The 26,330-nt window shown below is 46.0% G+C and overlaps 2 protein-coding genes across 2 annotated transcripts in view; one reads left to right on the top strand and one right to left on the bottom strand.

The window, feature by feature from the left end:
- Window positions 1-2,969, top strand: part of MAP3K13 (mitogen-activated protein kinase kinase kinase 13) — a 162,331-nt gene extending 159,362 nt beyond the window's left edge. The window contains exons 15-16 of the mRNA XM_077754437.1: window positions 858-1,155; window positions 2,292-2,969. Of these exons, the coding sequence (XP_077610563.1) occupies window positions 858-1,155; window positions 2,292-2,393 (400 nt within the window). The 3' untranslated portion in view covers window positions 2,394-2,969. The remainder of the gene's footprint in view (window positions 1-857; window positions 1,156-2,291) is intronic.
- A 5,742-nt stretch (window positions 2,970-8,711) lies between these two features.
- TMEM41A (transmembrane protein 41A) lies at window positions 8,712-18,820 on the bottom strand. The gene is made up of 5 exons (XM_077754438.1): window positions 18,631-18,820; window positions 16,466-16,619; window positions 12,671-12,832; window positions 11,922-12,060; window positions 8,712-10,527 (listed from the first exon to the last, which is right to left on the bottom strand). The coding sequence occupies exons 1-5, from the start codon at window positions 18,747-18,749 to the stop codon at window positions 10,310-10,312; spliced, it is 792 nt and encodes a 263-aa protein (XP_077610564.1). The 5' UTR covers window positions 18,750-18,820; the 3' UTR covers window positions 8,712-10,309.
- Between the last annotated feature and the right edge of the window lie 7,510 nt (window positions 18,821-26,330).

Here is a 26,330-nt window from a genome sequence, read left to right as displayed (position 1 = left end):
AGAGAGACAGCATGAGCCGGGGAGGGTCAGAGAGAGAGGCAGATAACAGAATCTGAAGCAGGCTCCAGGCTCTGAGCTAGCTGTCAGCACAGAGCCTGACGCAGGGCCTGAACCCACCAACCGTGAGATCATGACCTGAGCCGAAGTCGGACGCTTAACCGACGGAGCCACCCAGGCGCCCCAGCAAGTCACTTTCTTTGTCCGGCTCCAGTTTTATGGCCTGAGAAATGAGTTAGACCAAAAAAATCTCTCAAGACTCTTTTACCTGTAAAGAATCTGGGAGGTCTGGGGCACCTGGGTGGCTCCGTTGGTTAAGCGTCCGACTTCGGCTCAGGTCATGATCTCACAGTTCGTGGGTTCGAGCCCCGTGTCGGGCTCTGTGCTGACGGCCAGCTCAGAGCCTGGAGCCTGTTTTGGATTCTGTGTCTCCCCCTCTCTCTGACCCTCCTCTGCTCATGCTGTCTCTCTATCTCCTTCTCAGAAATAAATAAAATATTAAAAAAAATTTTTTTTAAAGAATCTGGGAGGTCTGTGCATAAGAAGCTGAATTTCAGTTTGAACATTTCCATACCATGCATGTGTGTTCACACTGTGATCAGAGCAGCTGAGTTTCTCAAAGACCAGCAGTTGCCATCAGCTTCAAAGTGTACTGTTTAGCCACATAAACATACGAACCAAATGAACAAGGAAATTCAGATTTCCTTCTCTTTTGCTTTAAAACTAAATAGTGTCTATGCCTAGATTTTTGAATCTCCCTCAGGGGCAGGAAGAAACCTAGAAAACCTCTCACCAAGGCTGTGGGCTAAGAACAGCAGTTATTCCTGCGATTAAGGTCCTCTGGTTCTCTGTGGTTCCAGGCCCCATCGCTGTATCAGCAGCTGCCAGTCGTACTCAACCTTTAGCTCTGAGAATTTCTCTGTGTCTGATGGAGAGGAGGGAAATACCAGCGACCACTCCAACAGTCCTGATGAGTTAGCGGATAAACTGGAAGACCGCCTGGCGGAGAAGCTAGATGACCTGCTGTCCCAGACGCCAGAGATCCCCATTGAGATATCCTCGCATTCAGATGGGCTCTCTGACAAGGAGTGCGCTGTGCGCCGCGTGAAGACGCAAATGTCTCTGGGCAAGCTGTGTGCGGAGGAACGTGGCTATGAGGTGGGGCTTCTCCTCCCTTCTCCTCTGATCACTGTAGCTCTTTAGGTTTAGAGCTCTGAAGTAATTTAGTGTATAAGGTAAAACAACTGCCTCCTGGAAGCAAGCAGAACTACAGAGATCAACAGAGCTCCCTGGAATAAGGGCAGTTGTCCTAAATGAGGCACAAACATCGACCTGCTCAGGCATCTTTCGTTCTACGATTTAACGCAAACATCTCCTCCTCCTGACCCCATCTCCCTTGTGGTTAAGGGTACGAGCCTCCCCCATCCATGCCCCTGGCTGATGCTCTCATACACAGAGAACACTTCAGTCCCTGTCCAGGACTGCCTTTGAAGCAGCATAGCATAGTGGTTATAAGTTTACATCTGGGATCTGACTGTCTAGATGCCAATCCCAGCCTGAGTTCTCTGCTGACTGAATGGGCAGCATTGGGCAAGCTACTGACCTCTCTGTAGGTTGGTTTCCTTCTCCATAAAGTGGGAGTGATTAACAGCACTTATCTCCTAGGGTGCTTGTGAGGACTCAATGAATTTCTAGATGTAACCCACTTACAGCACTGCCCGGCACAGAGCGAACACTATGTAAATGGGGCTGAAGTGGTATTGCTATGATTGCTGTCATCATCATCAACATCATCATTTTTTTTTCTTCCAAGATTTTATTTAAATTCCAGTTAGTTAACATATAGTATAGTAGTGTAGTATTGGTTTCAGGAGTAGAAATTAGTGGTTCATCTCTTATGTACAACACCAAGTGCTCATCCCAACAAGTGCTCTCCTTAATGCCCGTCAATCACCCGTTTGGCCCATCCCCCCACCCACCTCCCTCCAGCAACCCTCAGTTTGTTCTCTGTCATTAAGAGCCTCTTATGGTTTGCCTCCCTCTCTGTTTTTATCTTATTTTACTTTTCCTTTCCTTCTCCATGTTCATCTGCTTTGTTTCTTAAATCTGACATATAAGGCCATCGTCATGTTTATATGTCTTCTCTCTCCAGAAGCCTTGCAAGGACAGGACGTGGTCTCATGTATCACAGCCAGCAGCCCAGCACAGTGCCTGTCCTGTGAGAGGTGTCCCATACATGTTTACTAAGTGATTTCCCAAATGAATTAAGGTTTCATTTTGTCTCGACTTTGCAGAATCCTATGCAGTTTGAAGAATCGGACTGTGACTCTTCAGATGGAGAGTGTTCTGATGCCACAGTCAGGACCAACAAACACTACAACTCTGCTACTTGGTAATGAAAGAAAACCCATCCTGAAGATCTCATGACTATACTGGCATTTCAGATCCATCCCAGCCCCAGACTCTTCCCACTCTCTCCCTGCTGTTCCGCCTGGGAAGAGAGCTGCCCCATCTTTCTTACCCCTAGAAATGAGCTGCAATAACAGGAACATGAGACTTCGCAAATCTCTTGGAAAAAAAATATCCAAATGAAATTAAGTCTCACTGAACATTTCAATCAAGAATGGCAGGGATCTATTTTATTGAATATTCTAGCTACTGTAACATTGATAATTTATTTTTGTTTGACATTTTAACACTTTGTACTGTAAAGAGTGAACATATATGATATAGAGAGAGACACAATAATTTCTTGCAAAGAGAGAGAGAGAGAGAGAGGAAGGAAGAGAGAAAGAAAGAAAAGAAAGAAAGAAGTGGAATTTAGGAGCAACATCGTTGGGAATTTGTGGGGCCAAGAGGTATTATTACTACTTGAACAGGGGACCAGTTCTTTTGGCCATTGGAGATGAAGAAGAGCCAGAGCAAGACATACTGATTATTTTAGAAAACAAAGAACAACAAAAGAAAAGCAATTCCAGGTAACTTGTGAACAGACCACATTAAGTTCAACCAGCTTGCCCACATGGGTGATGGAAATGACCTAGAAAAGACTGATGACCAGATACTTGCACCCAAGGTCTTTGAGGGCATGTGCTTCCTCTAGGAGGAAAAAAAAAAAAAAAGACAACTATACATGTGGAAGCTGATTTCATTTTAAGAACTTGAAGCAGCGTTTGGTAGTGAGACTTACAAATAGGATCAAGCCTTGTCTCTGACAAATACTTCCCTTTTTAATGCTGTCATTGTCATTACCTTGACAAATGTGTTACCTTGACCAATGTGTTGATTTTTCAGACTCAAGTGCCATTTTCTTATAGCCTATTCCCTTTCCACCTGTTGACCACTTCCTCTAGGAAAAAAGGCAGGGGGTGCCAATAAGAGAAAAAGGACATTTACAACAGTATTAGAAAAGCAAATGTGGAATTTGTGAAAGTGCATTCTCACAATGTCTCAGTTCAGCTACATGGAGAAGACGGGAACACCCCTCTGTGGAACCAGGTTACTTGTCTACTAGAGTCATATTGATTCAAACAGAACAGACTTTGAAGGCAGCTAGTGTGTGTGTGAGTCTGTCCCAATTTCCAATCCCAAACCACCCCCTTGTTTTTATTCATTAACTCATCCTATCTGGGAAGCTTTAGTGCCTGGCTACCACTATCAGGATAAAGGCAGCATAAGCAACTTGCAAAAGGCAACCCCTCCCCCACCACAATAGCATTTTTGTTAAATGCAACTTGTAGAGTGTATTTTACTGCACTTTGGATCAATGCAGTTTGAAATAATTGAATCTAGAAATTTACAGAAAGAGCAACTGATGCTGAGCAGCAGTTAGAGAGATTTTTCATTGTCCAAGGCATGAGGTCCTGGCTTGGCTCTGGGGTCATGGGCTTTGAAAAGCATCCCAAAGTATTTCATCATGCCTTGGCTTCAAGGAAATTTTTATCTCGAATTTTATATAAAAACGGGTGTTGGCCTAGTTTCCATCTCTGTCTCCAAGATAGGTTACTGTCAAACAACCTCTCTAGGCTCAAGACCTGAAGAACATGGTTCGACTCTTTGACACTGCATTATGTTGGACTTTAGGAAAGACTTACACATACAGGTATTAAACTGTTTCCAACACAGATGAAAACGTTGCCCTCTGCTGGGGGTCATGGATTGCATCAGCCAAAAAGGAAAGGTGGAGGGAATTTAGAGCACTTCCTTTGCTTGTTTGACCCCTCCATTTGTTTACACTTTATGTTGAGATGTTGATTTAAAGTTTAGTGTCTATAATTTATAGCTCTTAGGTAGGATGAAGGAAAATGTTTAACTTATACAGAGAGCAGTATTGTTTGCATTAAATTATTCCATTTTGTATAAATTCTGTAGCTGGACTACATGAAAGATCTTAAGTTATGGCATTATTATCACTGTTATTTTGTTTTATAATAATTATTCTCATTTTCTGTCGATCAGAAGGTGTGGCTTACAGTGTAGCACAATGATTGTGTTTATTGCTAACCATGAATAATTATGGATTTTTATGATTTTTATGAAGGAATGAAAATGGAACTGCCATTTGGGAGCTCCCTGGTATTCATCTTAGTTGTATTCCCTCATTTTCTGTGTGCAACAACAATCATCTGAGGATGCGGGTTCTGCCCTGGAGGCCAGTGGATACACTGTGGCTTTGACTTGATCCTGAAAGCTCCTGGGTGGGCAGATGACTGAGTGGATGGACAAATAGTTCAAAAGCTGTAAACTTTCTCAAGTTTCTTAAGAAATAAAATCATGGGACTACATTAGAAGCAAAAAGAGAATTATTTAGTCCCCTGGGAGGAGCCAACCTAGGGAGCTGCTGCCTGGGGCCCATGGGTTAGGCAGATTCAAGAGCGGGCAGCACAGTTGGTCATCTCCTTTTTGCCAGGTCCCATTGTACCAACCTTTTTTCCCTCCTGGCTGGGAGTAGCAGGGAAACCTAAAAAGAAACAAAAAGAATATATATATATAATGACATTGACATAAAATGCCTAGCTATGATGTCATCCCATAATAAGACTAGAGACATTCTAGAAGGAGGCCTACTCACTTAGAGGGCGATAGGGCTGGAAAAGTACCTTGAAAGGCCGTATTTTCCGTCCTTGGACTTCAGACCACACTCAACTGTGAATCTGTCTGGTTCATTTCTTATGGGAACAAGTCTATATCCTTTTTCTCTCCAACATAAAACACACTTTAGCTCATCCAGTTCTTGCCCACCTGTAGTGGCAAAAGAGAAACATGAGGGTCAGCTTCTGTCTTACATCTTTCAGTGACAGTCTTCCTCAAAAACCTACACCTGATACCTCATAACTTTGATGTTTTTTGAATTCCCAAATATGATGCCATATACCTATCTGGGTTAACCATTATGAGCATGTTAGGGTACTAGACAGTGTTGAATCTTGAGTCGTTCACTGTATTGTCAAGAGTTGAATAAAGCTCCACATTGAACCTTTTTATTTATTTATTTATTTTTAGTAGAAGTGACGTGAGGCTTCAGAAAAGAGCAGTGTCCATAGTTTAGGTTAAAAAGAGAAATGCCTTCTCTATCCCAGCCTTGCTCTTCACTGCCTGCCTTGAGCTAACCAGGACAATTTTGAATCGGTGTGTGTTTCTTGGAGAACAGCTCCACAGTCCTCTGAGGAGTGCTAAATCTAGAGCTCAGGGAATGGAAGAGCTGATTCTTCAGTCCTGAGGACTCTGCCACAGTACTTTAAGGAACCTCATGAAACCGTGATTTCAAGCTTCATTGTTGATTGAAAGCTTAACCCCCCTTGCAATCAGTGTCCACATTCATTTAGCATCTGTTTTTGACAAACTGCAGGATAAAGAACTTTAATTTGTGTTGCAGATGAACATTTGGTTCTGATTTTCATCTATTTCTAGGTCATGTCCTCTGATAATAATTCCTATTAAAATTGCTTAGCAGAGGGACTGAGAAGCCAATATTCACTTTGAAATCATAATAGACCTTACCGCCACTGAAGTTTAGACCTGATTGCACAATTGTGGGAGCCCCTACTCAGAAAGGGTGAAGACGCTAGCACTGTGGTAAGATGATTTGGTAGAACCTACTTGAAGTTCAGATATTTAAAAACTTTACTATAAACAAAGCATCCTTCTAGAGTTAAGGATTTTTTTAGTAGGACATACTAAATACTGGACATACATTTCAGGGCCTCATTGTGCTAAATTTCCCTCTTATCCTAAATAATAGATAGGATGATTTGGGATTTTGCTGGGACCAACCTAATTTTAAATGCGCTCTCTACTGTGAAGCATTGAAACAGCCTTTCCATGTGAATGCATCCTCATTGATCAAGCGATTTACTATTTTATCCCCATGCCCTTTTGTCTCAAGTGTTACCCCCACCACCACCTTCCATAAAATGTTCCTACTTGAACTTCCTGGAACCGAATTCTCCAGAATAGAACATACTTGGAATCCACGGAATTACTGCCCTCCTCTGCAGTAGTGTGCTGTTTTGTTTTTCCACTAAGACAGAAACCAATATACTACCACATACCACCATCTACCACCTCTACCCTAAACACCCAAGATCAATGTTACTTATTGATTGCCATATTCTTTCCCACCCAGCCCAGACACAGCCTCAGAACCTCTCATAACACAGCACTTGGAGAAATAATGACAACTTGATTGGAATTGGTATGCAAGGGGAAATCTATTTCAGCATCCCAACTCAAAGCTCAGAATTAATTTTCTCAAGGTGGTTTGAGATCTTGAGTTAGCCCTGAAGGGAGAATGACGGGACCACACCAGTGTTCTCGTTTGGAGCCCACCCTGTGGCTATGGGGGTCAGCAACACTGGCAGGGAAAAGGCCACTTGCTTCCACCACCGCCCTTTTGAACTACAATTCCAATTGAATAATTCCCATTACCGATAGATTGAATTCCAAAGTGTCTCTTTACTTACATCATTTTATTGTGTTAAATAAGCATGTTCCTCCCTCCCCTTGTATAAACAGTTAATGTTAGACCCCAGTTAACCTGCTTCTTTCTTAGACCCTGTGAGGCAAATGTATCAAAACAAAATGATATTCTTTTTAAGACTTTGATGTGTACTGATGAATTTAGTGCCTTTCCAGGCAGCAAGCTTTTTCTTTGCCGATTTCATAGAATCAAGGTCCTACTATACTCATACCGCCAGTGTTACCAACCTCACAGACTAGCACATAAGAATTACATTAGTCTGTTTGTTTGCATGTTACAGCCAATACTACAAGCACGTATTCAAACTGGCATGAACTAGGTTGCCAAGAGATCCTTCTGGAACCTGGAACACTTCTCAGGGACAGGTGGCAGAAGAGGGAAGCTCTGAAAGCACTGCTCTGAAAACCAGGGTTACCCAAAGGAGTTGGGCTAAGGTTTTGTTAACTGTCACATGACCAGGGCATGATGGCAGGATTTCATAAAGACAAGCTCCTAAGCAGATGCAAGGCACTGTATGAAAACTTTCAGCAGACTTATTCTGTGGAGCCATTTCACAGCACTTGGGAATGCCAGCTCCTGGCCCCAGGCTGCCATCCAGTGACCTGGCAGACAGAGTCCTTCAATGGTTATATGCAGAGGGACCCTGCAGCCAGAATGTGCAAGCAATGAGGAAGATAGCCATTTTTTTCTTTCTTTTTTTAAATAATATATTTTTAAGCTTATTTATTTATTTTGAGAGAGAGCACAGGAGGGGCAGAGAAGGAAAGGAGGGGTGGGAAGAGAGAGAGAGAGAGGGAGAGATTGAGAATCCCAAGCAGGCTTCACACTGTCAGTACAGAGCTCAAAGTCAGGAACCGCGAGATCATGACCTGAGCTGAAGTCCAGAGTCTGACGCTTAACCGAGCCACCAAGGTGCCCCAAGAAGATATCCCTTATTAACCATATCTGAGTGGCTTTCCACCTCCTGTGCCCTCTTCTCAGATTCTGCAAGTGGGAAGACCCACTCTGATTCTTTAGTGCAATAATTTGAGTTCCTATCAATTTGGAGCAAATTCTTTCTTGTGGTTAGGTCTCAGAATGAGCTTCCTGATCTGTCTCCCTGGATCTCCGGTACCATCAGTCCCCTGCTCCCTGTGGTTTCTGACGCCAGCTCCATTTGTACTGAGTAACTGTACAGTGATGGGAACAAGAGCGACTATCAAAGCAAACAAGTGCATGGAATTAAAAAGCGTGCTTCACTCTTCTCTGGTCCTGTCTTTTCCTAAGCTACTGTTTGTGTCCTGAAAGCTGCCTTCATGGGCCTCCGCACCTGTCAGAGCTGTAGGGCAAGGAAGACTTCACATTGCAGGGTGGCCCGCAGCCAGGAAAGCCGGGTGTGGAGGTTTTCTGTGGCTGTGGTTTGACACACCTACAGAAGGAAGGGACAACCATCCTCTCTTAGAGTCTCTTTCCCATGATTCTGTCACATGCCAGACAGGTGCCCTTCTTCCTTCCCACGGCTTTCCTGCTGCCTATCTTGTAGCTACTCTGTCATTGGCAACTCCACTATAAAGCAAAGCATAAAGAAGGAAAAGGTGAAAATGAAAATCTGGCTTCCAAGGAATCCTACTGGTAAGAAGCCTCCTGAGAGAGGAATGCTAACACACCATTTTGGAGTGTCTGATTTTCAGTCAATCCTCATTCCCACTGGCAAGGGGAACTGAACGTTAGCAACATGTACCACACACCCCATACAGAAGGTTTATATCCATTTATTTGGGAAATTGCTTTGCCTGTAAACTCACAACTGGTAAGGCACATTGTAGCAAAATCGTGGGGCAAGAGGGAGAGAGACAAACATAGGGATCTTGAAAAAGGGCAAAGGGCACACCCTTGCAATCCTGGAGAAATACTAACTTCCCCGTCCACCTCCAGAACACAACCTTCTCCTCACCCCCACTCCTGTTACCACGCTTCTTTTAAAGCAATACATCTTTGAAAATGAAGTCCTTGTTGTGTTTTTTGGATATACCATGACCCAAAAACACTGCCTGAGAATTCATTCTTCCTCCTGAACAGGAGTATTATCAAGAATTCATGTAGAGCAAGTGGCTTGAGTGAAAGCCTTGACAAGATTCTTGGCTGAGCCAAATCAAAACCCAGCAGATGATGCCCAGAGGCAAGGGTTCTGGTAAGCAATGACGAGTTACTCCTGTACCGTGTAGGATCCCAGGGCTGGTCAGTGCAGGCGCCAAGGTCCTTCTGTGCTTGGAAGCACTAACCCAGGTGTGTGTCAATTCAATACTGCAGCCGCAAGAAGCAGCAACAGCTACAGATCATTAAAATACAACACAACAAAGTAATCCAAAACCAAATTTTTCTCCTCGGATTAAAAGCTAAAATAGAATTATATCTCAGTTATTCTTGACAAATGACAAAATGACAAAAATCCAGAGGCTACGCTGGCTGACAGCTGAGTGTACTGAACCCATTCTCCTAGCAGGACAGAGATGGGATTCCCACACAGAAAGGACAGATTACAAAATGGACAGGTCATTTGGTTCCAGTGAGTCAAGGGGCCCTGCCCCATTCAGACAGGTAAGAATGTCTCCAGAACATACCCAGAACATGCATAGTTTGCTGCATTCATATTTAATAGTCTATTTGCAATCAGCTTAATTGTCAGAACATGCAACCAAGAGATTTGACATGTATGATAATGTCAGTGCATCTGAACACAAAGTATCACAGAAATCACTGTGCATTTGACTGTAGGTGGAAGTTCTATGCAGTTTGTCAGCTAGTTTCCCTTGGTTTATGGAAGAGGTAGGTCAGCAGCAAAAAAAAAAATACAGAAGAAAACAGTCTCCAAAGAGACTGACAAGATGAAGGGGTACCATCAGTGATGTGGGTTCATGCCATCATTTACACCGGTAACATCCACTAGGGATTTAACAGAACACCTGTCACAACAGCCTACCACTTGTCAAAAGAGGCCCTGTGGACAGGACAATCCACATCCTCTCCTGAGGCAGCGCACGGCTTGCTGAGAAGCAAATACAATAGACCATCCGGAGTTCCTTGTTGTTCAACAAAATATAAGCAGGATTTTCTAGAAGGCCATCCATTTCACGTTTCACGGAGTGCTCTGCTAAATCAGGACTGGTTTGAGAACCTGATACAGTTCACCTTCTAGAACACAGAGTGTCCTTTATAAAAACATTGCACACAGATAGACAGTGTCCAAATCACCTGTTGAGGGTAATTAAAAAACAGCGAGGGGGCTGCACAGGACCACATCCATTATACAAATAATGCAACAAAGTCCAGCGACACAGCAACCGAAAACCCAGATCACGTGTCCTTCCTATTTAGATGATGAGTGTTGCTTATTTCATTCAGATGCAAGTCCTTCTGACTAAATTTTTTAATGAGCGTTCCAGGAACTAAGGCCACCAGGGCAATGGCCAAAAGCTTGAAGACCGTTTCCCAGGAGAAAAGAGCATCCAGAGAGGTCAGAGTTGACAGAATGGAGCCTGTCTGCACACAGATAAAATTGTATGGGATCAAACCTGAAAGAAAAAGGCAAGAGCCTGTTACCATGGGCAGCAAAATGAAAAACAATAACCCGTCACAAATATCCCCAGGAATTCACAACCCTGACTCCAGATTTTTTTTTCCCCAACTCCTGACCCCTAAGCACTTTACCTCCTTCCTTCCCTTCTCCACTCCTTCCCCTCCTTTCCTCACTTCCCATAAACTGCCTTCTTTAACAGACTTGAGATGACTTATAAAAATACATAGACTACAATAAGACAAAAAAAATTTTTTTAATAGGAAAAACAAAAGAGTCAAGAATAAATTAATCCGGGGATACAGTTAACACAAAGAAGTACTAAGGTTCACCAATTTGCTAGAAGTGTCCCAAGCTGGGTTCTGAGCACCCAACAGCCTAAGTACTGAGAGGCACCAGTATTCTGGATTTAAAGTATGCTAAGAGAAACACAATTTTCTTAGAAATAGTACTATTTTCATGTTTTATACTGTTTCTAAAAGATCAAATCCACTGGGTCCCAAAAGTCTGACGGGTAACCAGACAGGCTGGTTGTATAATAATCCCCCGGGGAAGCTGTTAAAAACACATTCTTGGGCTCCCCCCAGAGATTCTGGTTACCTGGGCCTAGGATAAAACCCAGGGACCTGTATCCCAACAGCTTCTCCTGACCGCTACTCCGGAGACTCTGATCGGTTTGGGACCCCCGATAACCTGTTCCTCCTCTATGGTAGATGATGCCTCAAGTTCACAGAGCACTCAAGGTCACACAGCTTGTCAGAAGGGGGACTGGAGTCCCGGTCTCCAGAGTCTTTCCAAGCCTCCTGCCACGTAGGTAATTACAGGCTGCTGAGGGACTGAGACACTTTGTTTGAAAGCCAAAATGACCAGAATGAGCTGTGGTCAATTTTGCTTTGCTTTAAGATCTGACTTTCTCTCAAGAATTCTCTATTAATAGCAGCTGCTCAACCACAAATTTGTTATGTTCGACCTAGAAGCTCTGAGTAGTCTTTCCCTCTGTGCTCTGAAGTAGGTTTGAGAGAGGCAATCCTTGCCTAGGCTTAAAGTAGGATGGTTTACTTCCAGTGTGGAGAAAACAACAGTCACTGATTTTACAGGATGTCAGCACATTAACCACGCTGATAAAGGTGATCCAAGGCACAGACTTTGAGAAACTCTTCTCTAGTTTCAGCCCCTCACGTGGCCAAATGGCTCATGGAAGGTAAGTAGCTTATTGAAGGTCATACAACTGTCAAAAGGCAACAAAGAACTTCACTAGTACTAGCTCTTCTCAAGGCAGTTTTTTTTTCAAGGTAGATCTTCACCAGAGACCAGAGCCAGGCACATGCCTGTGTGGCTGATAACACAGGGCAGGCCCCCAACGTGACAACGCTTAACCCACCAGCTCCTTACCGATCAGAACAGAGAAGAAGAAATGCACAATCGGGATGTTCAGAATCGGAGCTGAGAGGTTCAAGAACCAGTTTGGTGTCATGGGGAAAAGTCTCAAAAACAGTAAGAAAAAAAACAAGCTGTTTTTGTTCTCCTCCACCTGTAGCCAAAAAAGACAAGGCCATTAAGATGCAGAAAGAATCTCTAGCTATAGCAATCTGTTAGTGCCAAGCACTTTTCTAGATACTTCACACATTCTCTTCCTGAATCTTCCAAGAACCTCCAGGGTAGAGATTGTTTTCCTCATTTTTAAAAAAATTGTTTTAATGTTTTATTTATTTCTGAGAGAGAGAGAGAGAGAGAGCGATAGCATGAGCAGGGGAGGGTCAGAGAGAGGAGACACAGAATCTGAAGCAGGCTCCAGCCTCTGAACTAGCTGTCAGCACAAAGCCCAACGTGGGGTTCAAATCCACGAACTGCAAGATCACGACCTGAGCCAAAGTCGGACGCTTAACCCACTGAGCCACCCAGGTGCTCCTGTTTTCCTCATTTTTCAAATGGAAGTACCTAAGGCTCAGAGAAGTCAGGAACTTGCCCAAAGTCACAGAGCTGGTAATGATGAGGCTGAAATTTGATCCCAGGGCTGTGACTCCTGAACAAAGGAACCCCTGGGAGCTCCAAAGCAGGGTTGAAGAGTGCAACGGAAAACTCCTCAGGGCCTTGATGTGACTCTCCGGGGGTCAACACTCAGCTGCGGCCCCTTTCCTTACCTTCCTCTGCAGCAGGGATACTTTATCAGGAAAGTAGGAGACCACCAGCTGTTTGCCAAAAATACTAGAGAGCAGGTAGCAGCACGTGGCGCCCACTGATGTCAAAACACAACACAGCAGAAGCCCCAGCCATGGTCCAAACAAAGCACCAGCTAAAATGTTCTGCAAAAACAAAACAAATAAAACAAAGTAAAACCCTCAGCCATTAGAACATCTCGTGGCTACCAGTCACCTTGTACTGGAGCCTGAGAGTCATGGGTTCCCTCCTCTTTTAGTGATTTTTCCCAGCCAAAACCCAATTCCCATTTTATTTTATTATTGATTTATTTTTTTAATGTTTATTTATTTTTGAGAGAGAGAAGGAGACAGAGTGCGAGCAGGGCAGGGGCAGAAAGAGAGGAAGACACAGAATCTGAAGCAGGATCCAGGCTCTGAGTTGTCAGCACAGAGCCCGATCCAGGGCTCAAATCATGGACCATGAGATCATGACCTGAGCCAAAGTTGGACACTCAACCAACTTAGCCACCCATGTGCCCCCAACTCCCATTTTATTTTTTAAATTTATATACAAGTTAGTTAGCATATAGTGCAACAATGATTTCAGGAGTAGATTCCTTAATGCCCCTTACCCATTTAGCCCATCCCCCCCCCACAACCCCTCCAGCAACCCTGTCTGTTCTCCATATTTAAGAGTCTCTTATGTTTTGTCCCCCTCCCTGTTTTTATATTATTTTTGCTTCCCTTTCCTTATGTTCATCTGTTCTGTGTCTTAAAGTCCTCGTGAGTGAAGTCATATGGTATTTGTGTTCCTGTGACTAATTCTGCTTAGCAGAATACCCTCTAGTTCCATCCATGTAGTTGCAAATGGCAAGATTTCATTCTTTTTGATGGCTGAGTAATACTCCATTGAATATACACACCACATCTTCTTTATCCATTCATCCATCGATGGACATTTGGGCTCTTTCCATTATTTGGCTATTGTTGATAGTGCTGCTATAAACATTAAGGTGCATGTGCCCCTTTGAAACAGCACACCTGCAACCTCTGGATAAATACCTAGTAGGGCAGTTGCTGGGTCATGAGGTAGTTCTATTTTTAATTTTTTGAGGAACCACCATACTGTTTTCCAGAGTGGCTGCATCAGTTTGCATTCCCACCAGCAGTGCAAAAGAGTTCCTCTTTCTCCACATCCTCGCCAACGTCTGTCGTTGCCTGAGTTGTTAATGTTGGCCATTCTGATAGGGGTGAGGTGGTATCTCACTGTGGTTTTGATTTGTATTTCCCTGATGATGACTGATGTTGAGCATTTTTTTCATGTGTCGGTTGGCCATCTGGATGTCTTCTTTGGAGAAGTGTCTATTCACGTCTTTTGCCCATTTCTTCACTGGATTATTTGTTTTTGGGGTGCCTCAACTCCCATTTTAAAGGTGTGAATAAAAAGGAATGGAAGAGCTGGAAACTCCAACCTTGGCCTTGGTCTCTTCGCCTTCTAAACAGGGAGGATTAACACTTCAGAAGGCAGGTGAGAATTAAATGGAATAATACAATGCTCGCAGCCCCCTGCCTACTACATGGGTTATGGTAGGTCCTGCAAACACTGGTGCTCCAGGAAGGGAGAAATGGAACTCACACGTTGTTTTTACTATTTTAAAGGAACACAAACCACCAATTTTCCTTCAGTAAGACCACACAAGCTATATAAAACTCCTTCTTTCTTTGCTTCTAGCTGGAACTACATCTGTGTGGTACACAACACGGGGGTTCCATGTTGAGGAGAGTTCTAGCCAACACTTAAGTCTTCATCTAACAAAAATGGAAAGTGAACTGATATTCCCTAAATACACTTTGGCCAGTAGACATCGCCCTGTCAACCATGGGATCCAAGAGAGAAAGTAAAAGGGGAACTTAGAAGTGAGAAGATGGGGGTCTGATGAGCACCTGCTATATGTTAAGTGCTTGACACCATGTCTTATTTAATCCTATGACGACCCTTTGTCATATGCCAGCCTCACACCACTCTACAGGGATAAGAGACTAAGCATCAGGCCCAAGCTCACACTTGGCAGACAGGATTCACCCTCAGGTAGCATTTGACTCTTTGTCCTGAAGAGGAATCAGCTCAAAAGGAAGGAAATCCCAAGAAGCCAGCTCCTGACTTCCAGCACCACACACCTCCCCTGTTTCTCTTGGCATGGACATGTTTGCTTTTGTTCCAGTTTCCAACAAAGATTCTGCTTACGTGCATCCAGCCTGAGCCTGGCATAGAGAAAAGATGCCAGGGCAGGAGAAAGAAAGAAGCAGGACAGAAGGAAGCTTTCAGGGGTTTCCTCTGCTCAGTCACTTAGTCATTCAACAAATGCTGAAGGCCACTGTGTGCCAGGCACCATCACTGAGCCAGCTGCTCTACGCCCACGTTCCATTCAATTCTGCCACGCAACAATCCTGGGGGGTTGTGTGAGTATCCCTGCTTTCCGGATAAGGGAATGGAGCTGGAGAAATTAAAGGGTTGGCTCATGGTTACACAGCTGGGATTCAAACGCACCCCAGGCCCTAAAATATACACACATTTATATACAGCAGCTTAAAATGCTGCAGGGAGCACAGCAAGGTCCTTCTGTAGAACCTGAGGTGGGGACGGATGAGAGGCAGCCCGCAGCTGAAGCGCATGCCCAGGCCCAGCACTGCGGCTCCGGCTCCGAGTGCTGGGGGCTGCCTGGGAATTCAGAATGACCTGTCCTCCCACACCAGGGAAGCTTCCAGCCTCGCCAGCCTAACATCACCATGAACAACTTATGTTTGTTCATCAAACATTTGTGAAGGCACTTCCCCGTGCAGGCAAGGAAATAAAAAGCTGAGAATAAGGAATGGGCCTGGTCCTTCGAGAGCTCAAAGACTAGCGGAGAAAAAAGATTAAAAAAAATAATAATAATAAAAAAAAAACAGAAAACAGTGTCAAAATGCAGAACATTATAGAAGCTCTGAGAAGGAACAGCTGAGCCAGCCCACATTGTATGTGTGTCCAGGACGGCACACAGCCATCAATGCCTTGCAAACAAAAACAGCACACCTGAGAGAAGAGGCGGACTCCGGAGCTGGACAGACATGGGTTCAGACCCCAGCCCTGTCCCCTTGGACAGTTACATCTCACCACCTGCTTCCTTATCTGTAAATTGTGATACTCAGGCCCACATTATAAGGCCATTAGGAGAATTAACTAAGGTCAGTAAAGCAACTGTGAAAAGTGTCTGACCCGTGGGAAGCTGTCAACAAATCACTGCCACAGTAGTCTAGCTCTGGACCGTAAGATATGCAGCCGCTACGAAGATGGAAGGTGGCGGGGCACCTGGGTGGCTCAGTCAGCTGAGTGTCTGACTTCAGCTCAGGTCATGACCTTGCAGTTAAGTTCGAGTCCTACATCAGGCTCACTGGTGTCAGCGCAGAGCCCACTTCAGATCATCTGGCCCCCTCTCTCTGCCCCTCCCCACCTTGCACTCTCTCAAAAATTAGTAAATATTGGGGAAAAACAGAGGAGGCACTGGGTGGCTCAGTCCGTTCAGTCCAACTCTGGCTCAGGTCATGATCTCACAGTTCGTGGGGGTCAAGCCCCACATTGGACTCTGCGCTGACAGCTCAGAGCCTGGAGTGTGCTTCAGATTCTGTGTCTCCCTCTCTCTTTCTGCTCCTCTACTGCTTATGCACAGGCTCTCGCTCTCTCACAATAAACAAACATTAAAAAAAAAAAAGACAGAAGGTGGCTTTCTAGCAGGCACAGAAGGAGGGCAGGGCACTGACCAGGAAGCTGGAGCCAGGGATGGCAAAGCCCTGTTTGTAGAGGTAGGCACTGCAGAACAGCAGGAACACATAGGCCTGATGCTCCTTCCGGTACTCTCGAAGGACCTCAGAAAGTTCCCGCAGCTCAGCCAAGTCTGAGGGGAACCACAGTGACCTGGAGATTTGGAAAAGCAGATGGAAACAGGAGTCCAGATCAGACTAGCACCTAAAATACTAGTTGTATTTTCTTCCCAAAGTAGGTTTATAAATGTACCCATCATCTGGTTTGCTGGGAACACACACATAATGGGGGCCCAGGATGACAGGTGACCTGATACAACACAGCAGAGGCAGACAGAAGAGCCCTAGTTTTGGAAGGAAGAGACCTGGCTTAACATCTCAACCCTGCTACCATCCAGTAGTGGGATCTTGGGCTAGTGCCTGGGCCTGTTTCCTTATAGGAAAAATGAGTGGTAAGTTCCCTTATAGTTCTCAGGTTTTATGATCTATTCTTAAGAGACAAATGGGTTAATTTTCAGGCAAGAACCATTATGTCCTAAATTGCCTTCCGTTCATGGAACACTCCCTCCCCCACAAACTTCAGTCCGAGGACAATTAAAATTTCACATTGTTCCTGAGTTCCCAGGTAAGACTGTTTATCAGTCACTAACAAGCCAGTTAAAGATTCTCTGGTAAGTATATCGGTCCCACACCAGAAACATAACCTTCTTGATAACATGTCGGGCTTGAAACCAACCCTTTCAAAGAGGCTGCTTGTTCACCCAGCTCTTTATCTGGTCCTTCGTGGATTCTGAACCCTGTTCAAGGGTTACAGTGTAAAGGCTACCTTGCCTCTGACACTTTAAGAATAACCCTTTAGGGGAGAGAAGCAAACCATGAGAGACTTTTGAATGCTGACAAAAACTGAGGACTGATGGATGTGGGGGGAGGGGGGGATGGGCATGGAGGAGGACACTTGTGGGGATGAGCACTGAGTGTTATGTGGAAACTAATTTGACAATAAACTATTAAAAAAAAAAAAAAAAAAGAATAACCCTTTAGGGGCGCCTGGGTGGCTTAGTCGGTTGGGCGTCCGACTTTCGCTTAGGTCATGATCTCGCGGTTCGTGGGTTCGAGCCCCGCGTCGGGCTCTGTGCTGACTGCCAGCTCAGAGCCTGGAGCCTGTTTCAGTCTGTGACTCCCTCTCTCTCTCTCTGCCCCTCCCCTGCTCACGCTGTCTCTCTCTCTCTCCCCTAGAAATAAATAAAACATTTAAAAAAAATAACCCTTTAATCCATCAATGATCAATTATGAGCACACCCTCCTAGTTCTCATCATCAAAATGTTTCTTAGTATGTCTGACACCCACAGCTAAGCCTACCCAACCTCCCAACTAGAGTAACTGAAAACAGTTACCCTCGTATTCAAGTATCAGTAACATCCTTGTGAACGCTCTGCTGCTCCAGGCACACTTCATAAACTTTAGGAACAGTTTGCAACGCTGCCGGCAAACCAGCCCGGTAGGTGTGGCACCGCCTCCTGCCCCACCCAGACGGTCAGGAGATGCGGGAAAGTAGAGACATCCAGGAAGAGGGGCGGATCCGATCATTAATTCGTGAATATTTCAAGAAGTCCTTGCAACACTTCTGCCGACCGAATGCCGTAGAGTCCCAAGGGCAGGGCTGACGGAAGTGGGGGCGGGGGGTGGGAAGAACGATGGAGCGGAGGCCGAAAGCCGTCGCGGAGATGGGGCTGCGGGACGACACAGGCGCGAGGGTCGGCTGCAAATGCGGGTCAGGGCTGGGCCAGGAAGGCGACCGGCACCCGGCTCCTGCTGCGATGCCACCGCGCGGAGAGAGGTGCGCGAATCCGCGCCGCCGGCATGAGGCTCCGCGTTTCCCTCGGCCCTGCTCGCAAAGCCACCGATCGCGCGCCCAAACTGCACTCCGCGCCGCCGGCAGCGCGCAGGTTCAGTCAGGGCCAACCCCAGCTCCCATTCACCCGGCCGGCCAGAGACCCGACAGAGGCGGCCAGAACTCCAGCCCCGATCTCCAGAACCACAATTGAACCATGGGCCCCCGACGCCTCCGATCCGGGAACCGAATCTCCGACTGGAAGACCCCATCCTCGGACCTGCCTCCCTTCGTCTGACCCGAACCGCTGCCCCCGCCACCCGCGCCACGCACCTGCCTCCAGTCTCCTCGTCCGAGCCCAGCGTCCGCCCGCGGGGCAGTCGCGTCGACAGCAAGTACAGGGCGAAGGTGCAGCCGACGAAGACCAGCAGGAGGCCGAGCAGGGGGCGCATCTCGCGGCCGGCGATCGGACCCGCGGGGGCACAGAGGAGGCTGCAGGCAGCGCCGGGCGGGGCTGCGCGCCGGCCTGCGCCTACGGAGCGCATTCACGGACGGACCGGGGCGGGGTCCGCGCCAAGCCCCGCCCCTGAACCCAGGCCCCGCCTCCGTGCTGCGCTGCTCGGGCGGGCCCGTCCGGATTCCAGAGGAAAGTGTCTTCCAGCATCTCCACGCGTGCGTCTGCCCTCGCATCCGCTCACCTTTTTACACGTTAACCTTTGACTTTTCCTCTGCTTATTTGCAGGTTCTTTGCCAGGCGCTGGGAGATCCAGGGGTGATTCACGAGTCCTGCCCACAGCGAGCTTGCAGTCTAGTGCTCAAGAAACTTTCGTCCACAGCCAGCTGTGACACAAAGCAAATACAGCCAGGACGCCAATCAAGTATGGTGGGACGTGACCAGAGAAATGGTGAAAATTACTCTTTATTGAGCGCCTACAGTATGCCCATTACCTTTCATCCTTACAGCAATCCCGCAAGGTTGGTATTTTTGTCTTGAACAGATGAGAAGTCTGATCCTCAGATTAAGTGACATCCCCCAGCAGAGAGCCCTGATGACTGCTGCCAGCCCTGACCACCTGAAATAGGGCATCTCAAGATCTTTGTTGGTCTCATAGCTCTGGCGGCAGAGTCCGCTTATTTTGTTAATGGTTCTGGTAAGATTTCTCATCATAATTTCTAGCTCTGCTGTGCCTGCTTCAAGCCATGAACCTAGGATTCTAAATTATCAGTTAAACTCATCTCTGGGATATTCCTCAGGAAGATGACACCCTTGGCTGTGGCCACAGCTTTTGTTTTTATATTTAGAAGGGTGCTTATCTGGATAACTTTCTGTTATTGATAAGGCTCTTGACATTTTTTTAAAAAATTTTTTAAAACATTTTTATTTATCTTTGAGAGACAGATCACAAGCAGGGGAGAGGCAGAAAGAGAAAGAGACACAGAATCCGAAGCAGGCTCCAGGCCCTGAGTAAGCTGTCAGCACAGAGCCCCATGCGGGCTCAAACCCATGAACTGTAACGTCATGATCGGAGCCAAAGTTGGATGCTTAACCGACTTAGCCTCCCAGGTACCCCAAGGCTCTTGACATTCTTAAGTGAGGTTTAGGGGTAGCAGCTGTAATCATTTTAAGAATAGTAAAAAGGGGCTTTAGGTATCCTAGAAAACCTGTGTCTCTGAGGCCTCCAACTATTAAGGCATTCATAAGCCCAAGGCTGGTAATAACCACAAAGGAAAATGTATTCCTCTGGTGAGCAGAGGACTCCAGATGTTAAGAGAGAAAGAGAGAGCATCAGGATTAGATTTCAAGTCAGCCTGGGTCCAAAACTAATGGTCCTACGCTGTGTGGATTCATGGTTTGAGTTTACCTTAACGATGAGCAGGACTTCCCCATAGAGAAAGGAGGAAGAAGGTGAGCTGGGGGCCCAAGTAAGGCACCAGAGTCCAGTTTTGTGAAGCCTAAACTGTATGAGAAATGAGTGAAAAGTTGGAGACAAAGTGGAAAGCAGGCTCAGGAGCTGGATTTTTTCAATACAGTATATGGTGAGTCACCAACAGAGGTGTTTAAGCAAGAGAATGATTTAGTTCCCATTTTCGGATATTTGCTCTGGAGGATGATTACAATACATTCTGAATTGGTCGCTGCAACTGTCCTGGTAAAAAAGGATGCAGGCTGAGCCAGGACCACAGCAGTGGGAATGACGGGAAGAGGAGGAGCTGAGCTGGTAGGAGATATGACTGATTACATGCAGAAGAGGCAGAGAAGACCCCAAATGCCACAAGCCTAGACAACAGAGTAAGCACCCTTGCCATATCGTTCAAAGCACCTCTTTAGTCAGATAGAGAGAGCCTTTCAGAATTCAAAGTGTACCAGGTCCTAGCAATTCCACATCCAGGAATTTAACCTACAGATATGCCCACAGATAAAGGTGTGGGTACAAGGGTATTCTCTCAGCTTTGTTTTGTTATTAAGAGGTTGGGAACAACTTAAATGCCCATCAGTTGGGGACTAGTGAGGCTAATTGTGGAATATTCACAAAAGAAACAGTAAGTAGCTTCCTAAAAGAGGGAGCCAAGTCTGTATATCCTGATATAGTGCAGTCACCATACACATATTGGGATGAACATCAAACAAACAAGTCGAATTGTTAGGGTACATCCGTACTATGACACATCTGTAAAAGGGTAAAAGAAAGGGGGGGATATGCTTTACCTTTTGAAAATACTGAAGTATTTATGAATGAAATGATTCGGTGTCTGGGATTTGCATCAAAATAATGGTGTGGGAATTTAGTGGGTAGGGATACTAATCAAACAAGATTGGCCATTGAATTGATCATTGTTGAAGCTGGATGATGGGCACATGGAAGTAGATTTTATGCCGTTTATTCTATTTCTGTATATGTTGAAAATTTTCCACGTTAAAAATGTGGGGAAGTTCTCAATTCCATTCTCATTGTCTTCCCTCAAGCCCTCCATTCCACCTGAGTGTATGCACCATGTTAGTTCATGTCTATAACAACACTCTTCCCTCTGTCTGGCAGTCTCTGTCTGAAAAACTGCTGCTCTTTCATGGCCACCCTGGACAATCGGCACCCCCTCTGAAAAGTCTTCTCCAGCTCCTACAGTCAGAAAGATTGTTCCTTCTCTGTGCATGGGGTTCCCTGTGGAGTGTCTGTATTCCTGTTATTGCAAATACTATGTCATTATCCATCTCCCCAGTAGACAGTAAACCTTTCTATAAATCAGACAGTGTCTCATCTTTCTTTTGTCTGTCTCAACCCTTATCCCTGTGCTTGGTTTATAATTGGCACTTAATAAATGTTTGTTAAATTAGTGGGTCAGGTCTAGCGAAGAAATGATTAGTTGTTTGGACTGGTACATCTTGATTTTGAGAAGTCAAAGGAATATAGGAGGAGAGAAAGTAAATGAGAAACTAACATTACTGAGCCTATGCCAGGAGTATACTGGGATAAGAACAGTAGTGAACAAGAAGGCAAGGCTTCTACTCTCAAGGACCTGACTTTCCCTTTGGTCGGGGGACAGCAAGAGGCTCCAGTGAGAGTTACAATTATAGAGTATAATAGGTGCTACGGGGAAAATAGACATGACTTATTCAGCTTATTCAACTCCAGAGAAGCAAGTATCATTAATCCACTGAAGATGAGTGGATGAGCAGGTGTTCAGACGAAGGTACTTTGTGTGTGCTGCTGAAAGCCGCAGCTGTGAGTGCTGAACAGGACTCAAGCCCCGCCTGAGCCCGTGCTCTTTCCTCTGCCCTGCTGCCTCTCAACAAGCAGTGAAAATCCAGAGCTCTACGTGAATTCGGATCTGGAGGTCATCTGTCTACAGAGTTGAAACAGGGGAGAGGAGAAGGACTCCTAGGGAGACAGACTTTGGAAAGTAATGGCAGCTGATAGTCAGTGAGAACTTAGACCTCACGGTAAGCATTTTACATGCATGCATGAATGTTTTTACTCCACATAACACCCCTTGTGAAGTCCAGGAAACGGAAGCTTAGGAAGAGTTAAGTCAACAGAGGCCACACACCAGAACCTAATCTCTTACCTTATGCTACCTTCTTGAGAGAGAAGACTGAGATCAGAAGCCTGGTAAGGAAATCGTGGAACCAGAGAACAAGATGGCTTATTTAGGGATGTTGCTGACAGGGGAGGTATATCCTGAGAGTCTAAGAAACACTGGTAGAGAAGGAACCAATGTACAGTCTCTGAGTCCATGGAAAAACCCAGCAGAGTCATGAGGGTTGAGGGATTCCTCCAACCTGAGTTGGTAAGAGACCTTTAACAGAGAGAACTCTTTTGGGAGATGCAAACCTGACTCCCTACAGGCTCACTACCCGACCCTCTGCTTGCTGCCTGACCTGCCCCACTCTCCGTGATTCCTATTCTGATTTCTCCTGCTCAACCTGTCTGCTTGGGGAAGAAGCCTTGGACTGTGCTCCTCGCTCCCAACCCACTTCCACACTGATCTGTCTTCCTGACCCAGCACCTGCAGAGCTAACTCTTAACCCGCTCCGCTGGTGCACCACCTGCAGTCTACACCAGCTTCTGCTGAGACCATTCATATGCAGCCCATGCCCAGGCAGCCTGACAAAGGACAGCGGTAACCCACTACCAGGGACACGTGCTGGACTGAGAAGCAGGTAGGTGCCAATGGCTTAGGGAAGTGGGGGCGGGGAAAAAAGGCAAGAGGTTCCAGTGAGAGTGAATTACCCAGGCACTCACCGAGGCTCTTTGCCTATTTCCTTTACTGGCTTAATTAGATCTTCACGGAGCAATTGAAAGGAGGAGCTCGAAGGCCACATGATTTAGGTTCCCTATCCCCATTCCAACCATAACTGATTGGAACAGGATGGATACCTTCCCCAAGAGGAGGGTCAAAGGGTTGGCTCCTCTCCCTGGACTTCGGAATTGGACCACCTAGTGACTGAATAGCTGGGCACACGATGGAACCAGCGACCCCAGGGGTCCACAGCTGCACTGTGAGGAAGCCAGGCTGAGTCAGAGAGACTCATGGCAGAGCACAGGGTTAATAAAGGTCCATGAACTCTTACTAAAGGCCAGCAGCTGCCCCCATCCCTGCCTTTCTTGAAGGCTGATGGTTCAGCTCTTGGGTTTCCACAAGCCCCCTCTGGTAAAATTTGGGTTCGTATGAGTAGATTTCTGTTACTGTGATCCAAGGTCTCCTTGGCTAAGATAGGGTTTTGCAGGACTGAGAGCATGGGGCAGGGATCTAAGGATGAGAAGTTACAAGTTTAGGGTCTGGGAAGTACCACAGTTAAGTGTGTTGATGTCTAAATCCAAGTGGAGGTGACTCCCTCAAATTCTAAAGATGAGTCCATTCCATTGTGTTCAGGAGACATTTATGGGGCACGTGCTTTGTGCCTGGCACTGTGCTGGGTACCCACAGCTTCAGAGTGGGTACAGACACAGAAATATATTACAATATGAGATAATAAAAGCAATGATAGTGCACACACAAAGTCAGCGGTAAAGCGGGTGGCAGAAGGGAGTTGTGGAAAGCAAGGGGGACTTTGAACCACAGCTTGGAGTCATCCAGGAATGCTGGAGGGGCCTGGAGGGTTTTGGCTGTGGCACTGAAATGGGAAAGGGGGAGAGAGCAAAATCTCTTCGCGTTCAGGACAGGTGGGCTTGCTGAAGGATGGTGTCGGGACCATCTGGAAGGTTCAAAGATGAGTGAAGAAATCTATCCTCCCTTTTTCTTCCCCAGGGTGACTGGGAAATGGGGCATGGGTCTCCAGAGGTGCTGGGAGAGAAAGCTAAGGCAGAGAAGGGTGGGCACCTCAGAAATGAGCAATAGCCAGTAGAGGGAACTGCACATAGTTCCAGGGCTCAGAAGATAATGGGGAGTGTTCATTTAATATTTCCTGAGCACAGACTACATTGTAGGCACCACAGTGGGCACATGGCCCCTGCCTTGCAGAGCAGTCAAGTGGAAAAGACAGACCTTAATCAAATCACACAAATAAATGTAAAAAAAATAATGCTCAGTAGGAGATTGGAGGGAAGAGGGTAGACTGCAATTTAATTGCATCGTGGATTTGGGATTCAGACAGCTACTGTGACAAAGAGAGGGGAGAAGAAGCAAGGATGACCAGGGAGGGCGGGAAGATCAGGGGCCTTGGGAGAATCTACAAAGGAATTGGGCACACCTGTAACTCCTTTCATTTCTCCAGATCACTGTCACATGAGACTCATTGAACTTCATCTCCATCCAGTGAACAAACTTCTTTCCTTTATTCCTTCATCCATTCGTCTATCCATCCACCCATTCCCCAGTGAGCCAGGTACTATGCTAGGAGACCCTAGAGAAGAAGTTAAAAGGGACACCTGGGTGGCTCAGTCAGTTAAGCATCCAACTCTTGATTTCACCTCAGGCTGATCTCATGGTGTATGAGATTGAGCCTTGAGTCAGGCTCTGCACTCTCAAGCAGAGCCTGCTTGGGAGTCTCCCTCTGCCTCTCCTGCACTCTCTCCAAATAAGTAAATATTTTTAAAATGCTAAGAGAAACCCTTTGGCCCAGGAGTTTATAAATGATAGAAATGCTATTCCTAACGTTTTCCTGCTGTTGTTTTGGCCCCCTGCCTACCAGACAAGGGAAAGGACAAAGAAATGGCTGTACTAATCAAAATGTCGGACTACCAGAACCTTAAAAAGAAATCAGGGCCTATCGGCACACTGATCTTTCTGCACAAATTGCTGAAGAAATGTGGGAAGTGGGATGAAGGCTGAGACGACATCCAAGTGGACAGGAGCTTCTCGAAGACTCATTCCTTTCCAAGATCAGGCATTCGCTGTAGGCACCCCTCACCTAAGTGAAGAGTCTATGGGATACAGGTAGAAACTTATAAGTCATGTGCCACACAGGAATACATTTACAGACTTTTATAGTTTATAAAATAAAGAGTCCATTTCTTTTAAAAGGGTTGTTCTCACAGAAAGCTGTAGAACAATCACTTGGATGTGGAGGTTATAGGGCCTGTGACTCTCAGGAATCCCAGGAACCTCCCTGCAGTGGCCACAGCTGTGGGATGGGTGGTGCCTACCCTGTGGCTCTGCCTGCATTGGGCATCCTGCTTCCGGGGTGGCGCTCCCTAGTTCCGGCCTCTCTGGCCTTGGCCCTCCAGCATCTCTTGATGTAGCTGCTGTTGTCACTCCATTTCACTGATCATACCTACCATACCTACTCCTGGGGAAGCCTAAGAATTTCTCAAACTGGAGGCCTCCAATGCTCCAAGAGCAAACCAGTGTATGCTTTGAATTCACCTGTTAGCAACCCAAGTTAGCATCCTTCCAAAAGGTTAGCATTAACTACCTCCAACAGGTGGATTGTAGATCGGGTGTTTTCGTTTTGCACCCATGCATTTTCTAAATTTCCTTCAAAATAACCACAGATTGCATCAGTAACAAAGAAAAATAAACATCTCTTTTTTTTTTTTTAAGTTTATTTTGAGAGAGCAGGGGAGGGGCAGAGAGAGAGGGGGTGGGGGAGAGAGAGAATCCCAAGCAGGTTCCATCCTGTCAACCCAGAGCCCACCACGGCCCCCGAACTCACAAACTGTGAGATCATGACTTGAGCTGAGCTAAGAGTCAGCCGCTTAACCAACTGATCCACCCAGGTGCCCTGAAAAAATAAACATTTCTTAGGGCTTGTTTAAAATGAGAGTTGCCTATAAAATGACCCTTCTTCACTTTAAGTGAAAAACAAGCTTCATTTTTTTCTCTCCTGTCTCACCCCATCCACTGTCACTGGGAGCGGTGAGGCTGTCACTCCGCTTCATCTGCCCTTCTTCCCTCATCCACTCATTATCCAGTCCCAGCAGCTGCCTTTGCTGTCTCTCTGTCCCCACTTCCTCCAGGCAGCAACCCACTTTAGAGGAGATGGGAAGCTGGGTGTGGCTTTCCTGCCTCCCCGGAGCAAACAGCCCCAGAGAGAGGCTGTTGTCGAAAAGGAGGAGCCCTCTTGTTGCATATTAGATAAACTAAAGCAAAATAAA

The sequence above is a fragment of the Crocuta crocuta genome, unplaced genomic scaffold (genome assembly GCF_008692635.1).
Source record: "Crocuta crocuta isolate KB4526 unplaced genomic scaffold, BGI_CrCroc_1.0 scaffold70, whole genome shotgun sequence".
NCBI classification, from domain to species: domain Eukaryota; kingdom Metazoa; phylum Chordata; class Mammalia; order Carnivora; family Hyaenidae; genus Crocuta; species Crocuta crocuta.
This window is presented reverse-complemented; position numbering and strand designations above follow the sequence as displayed.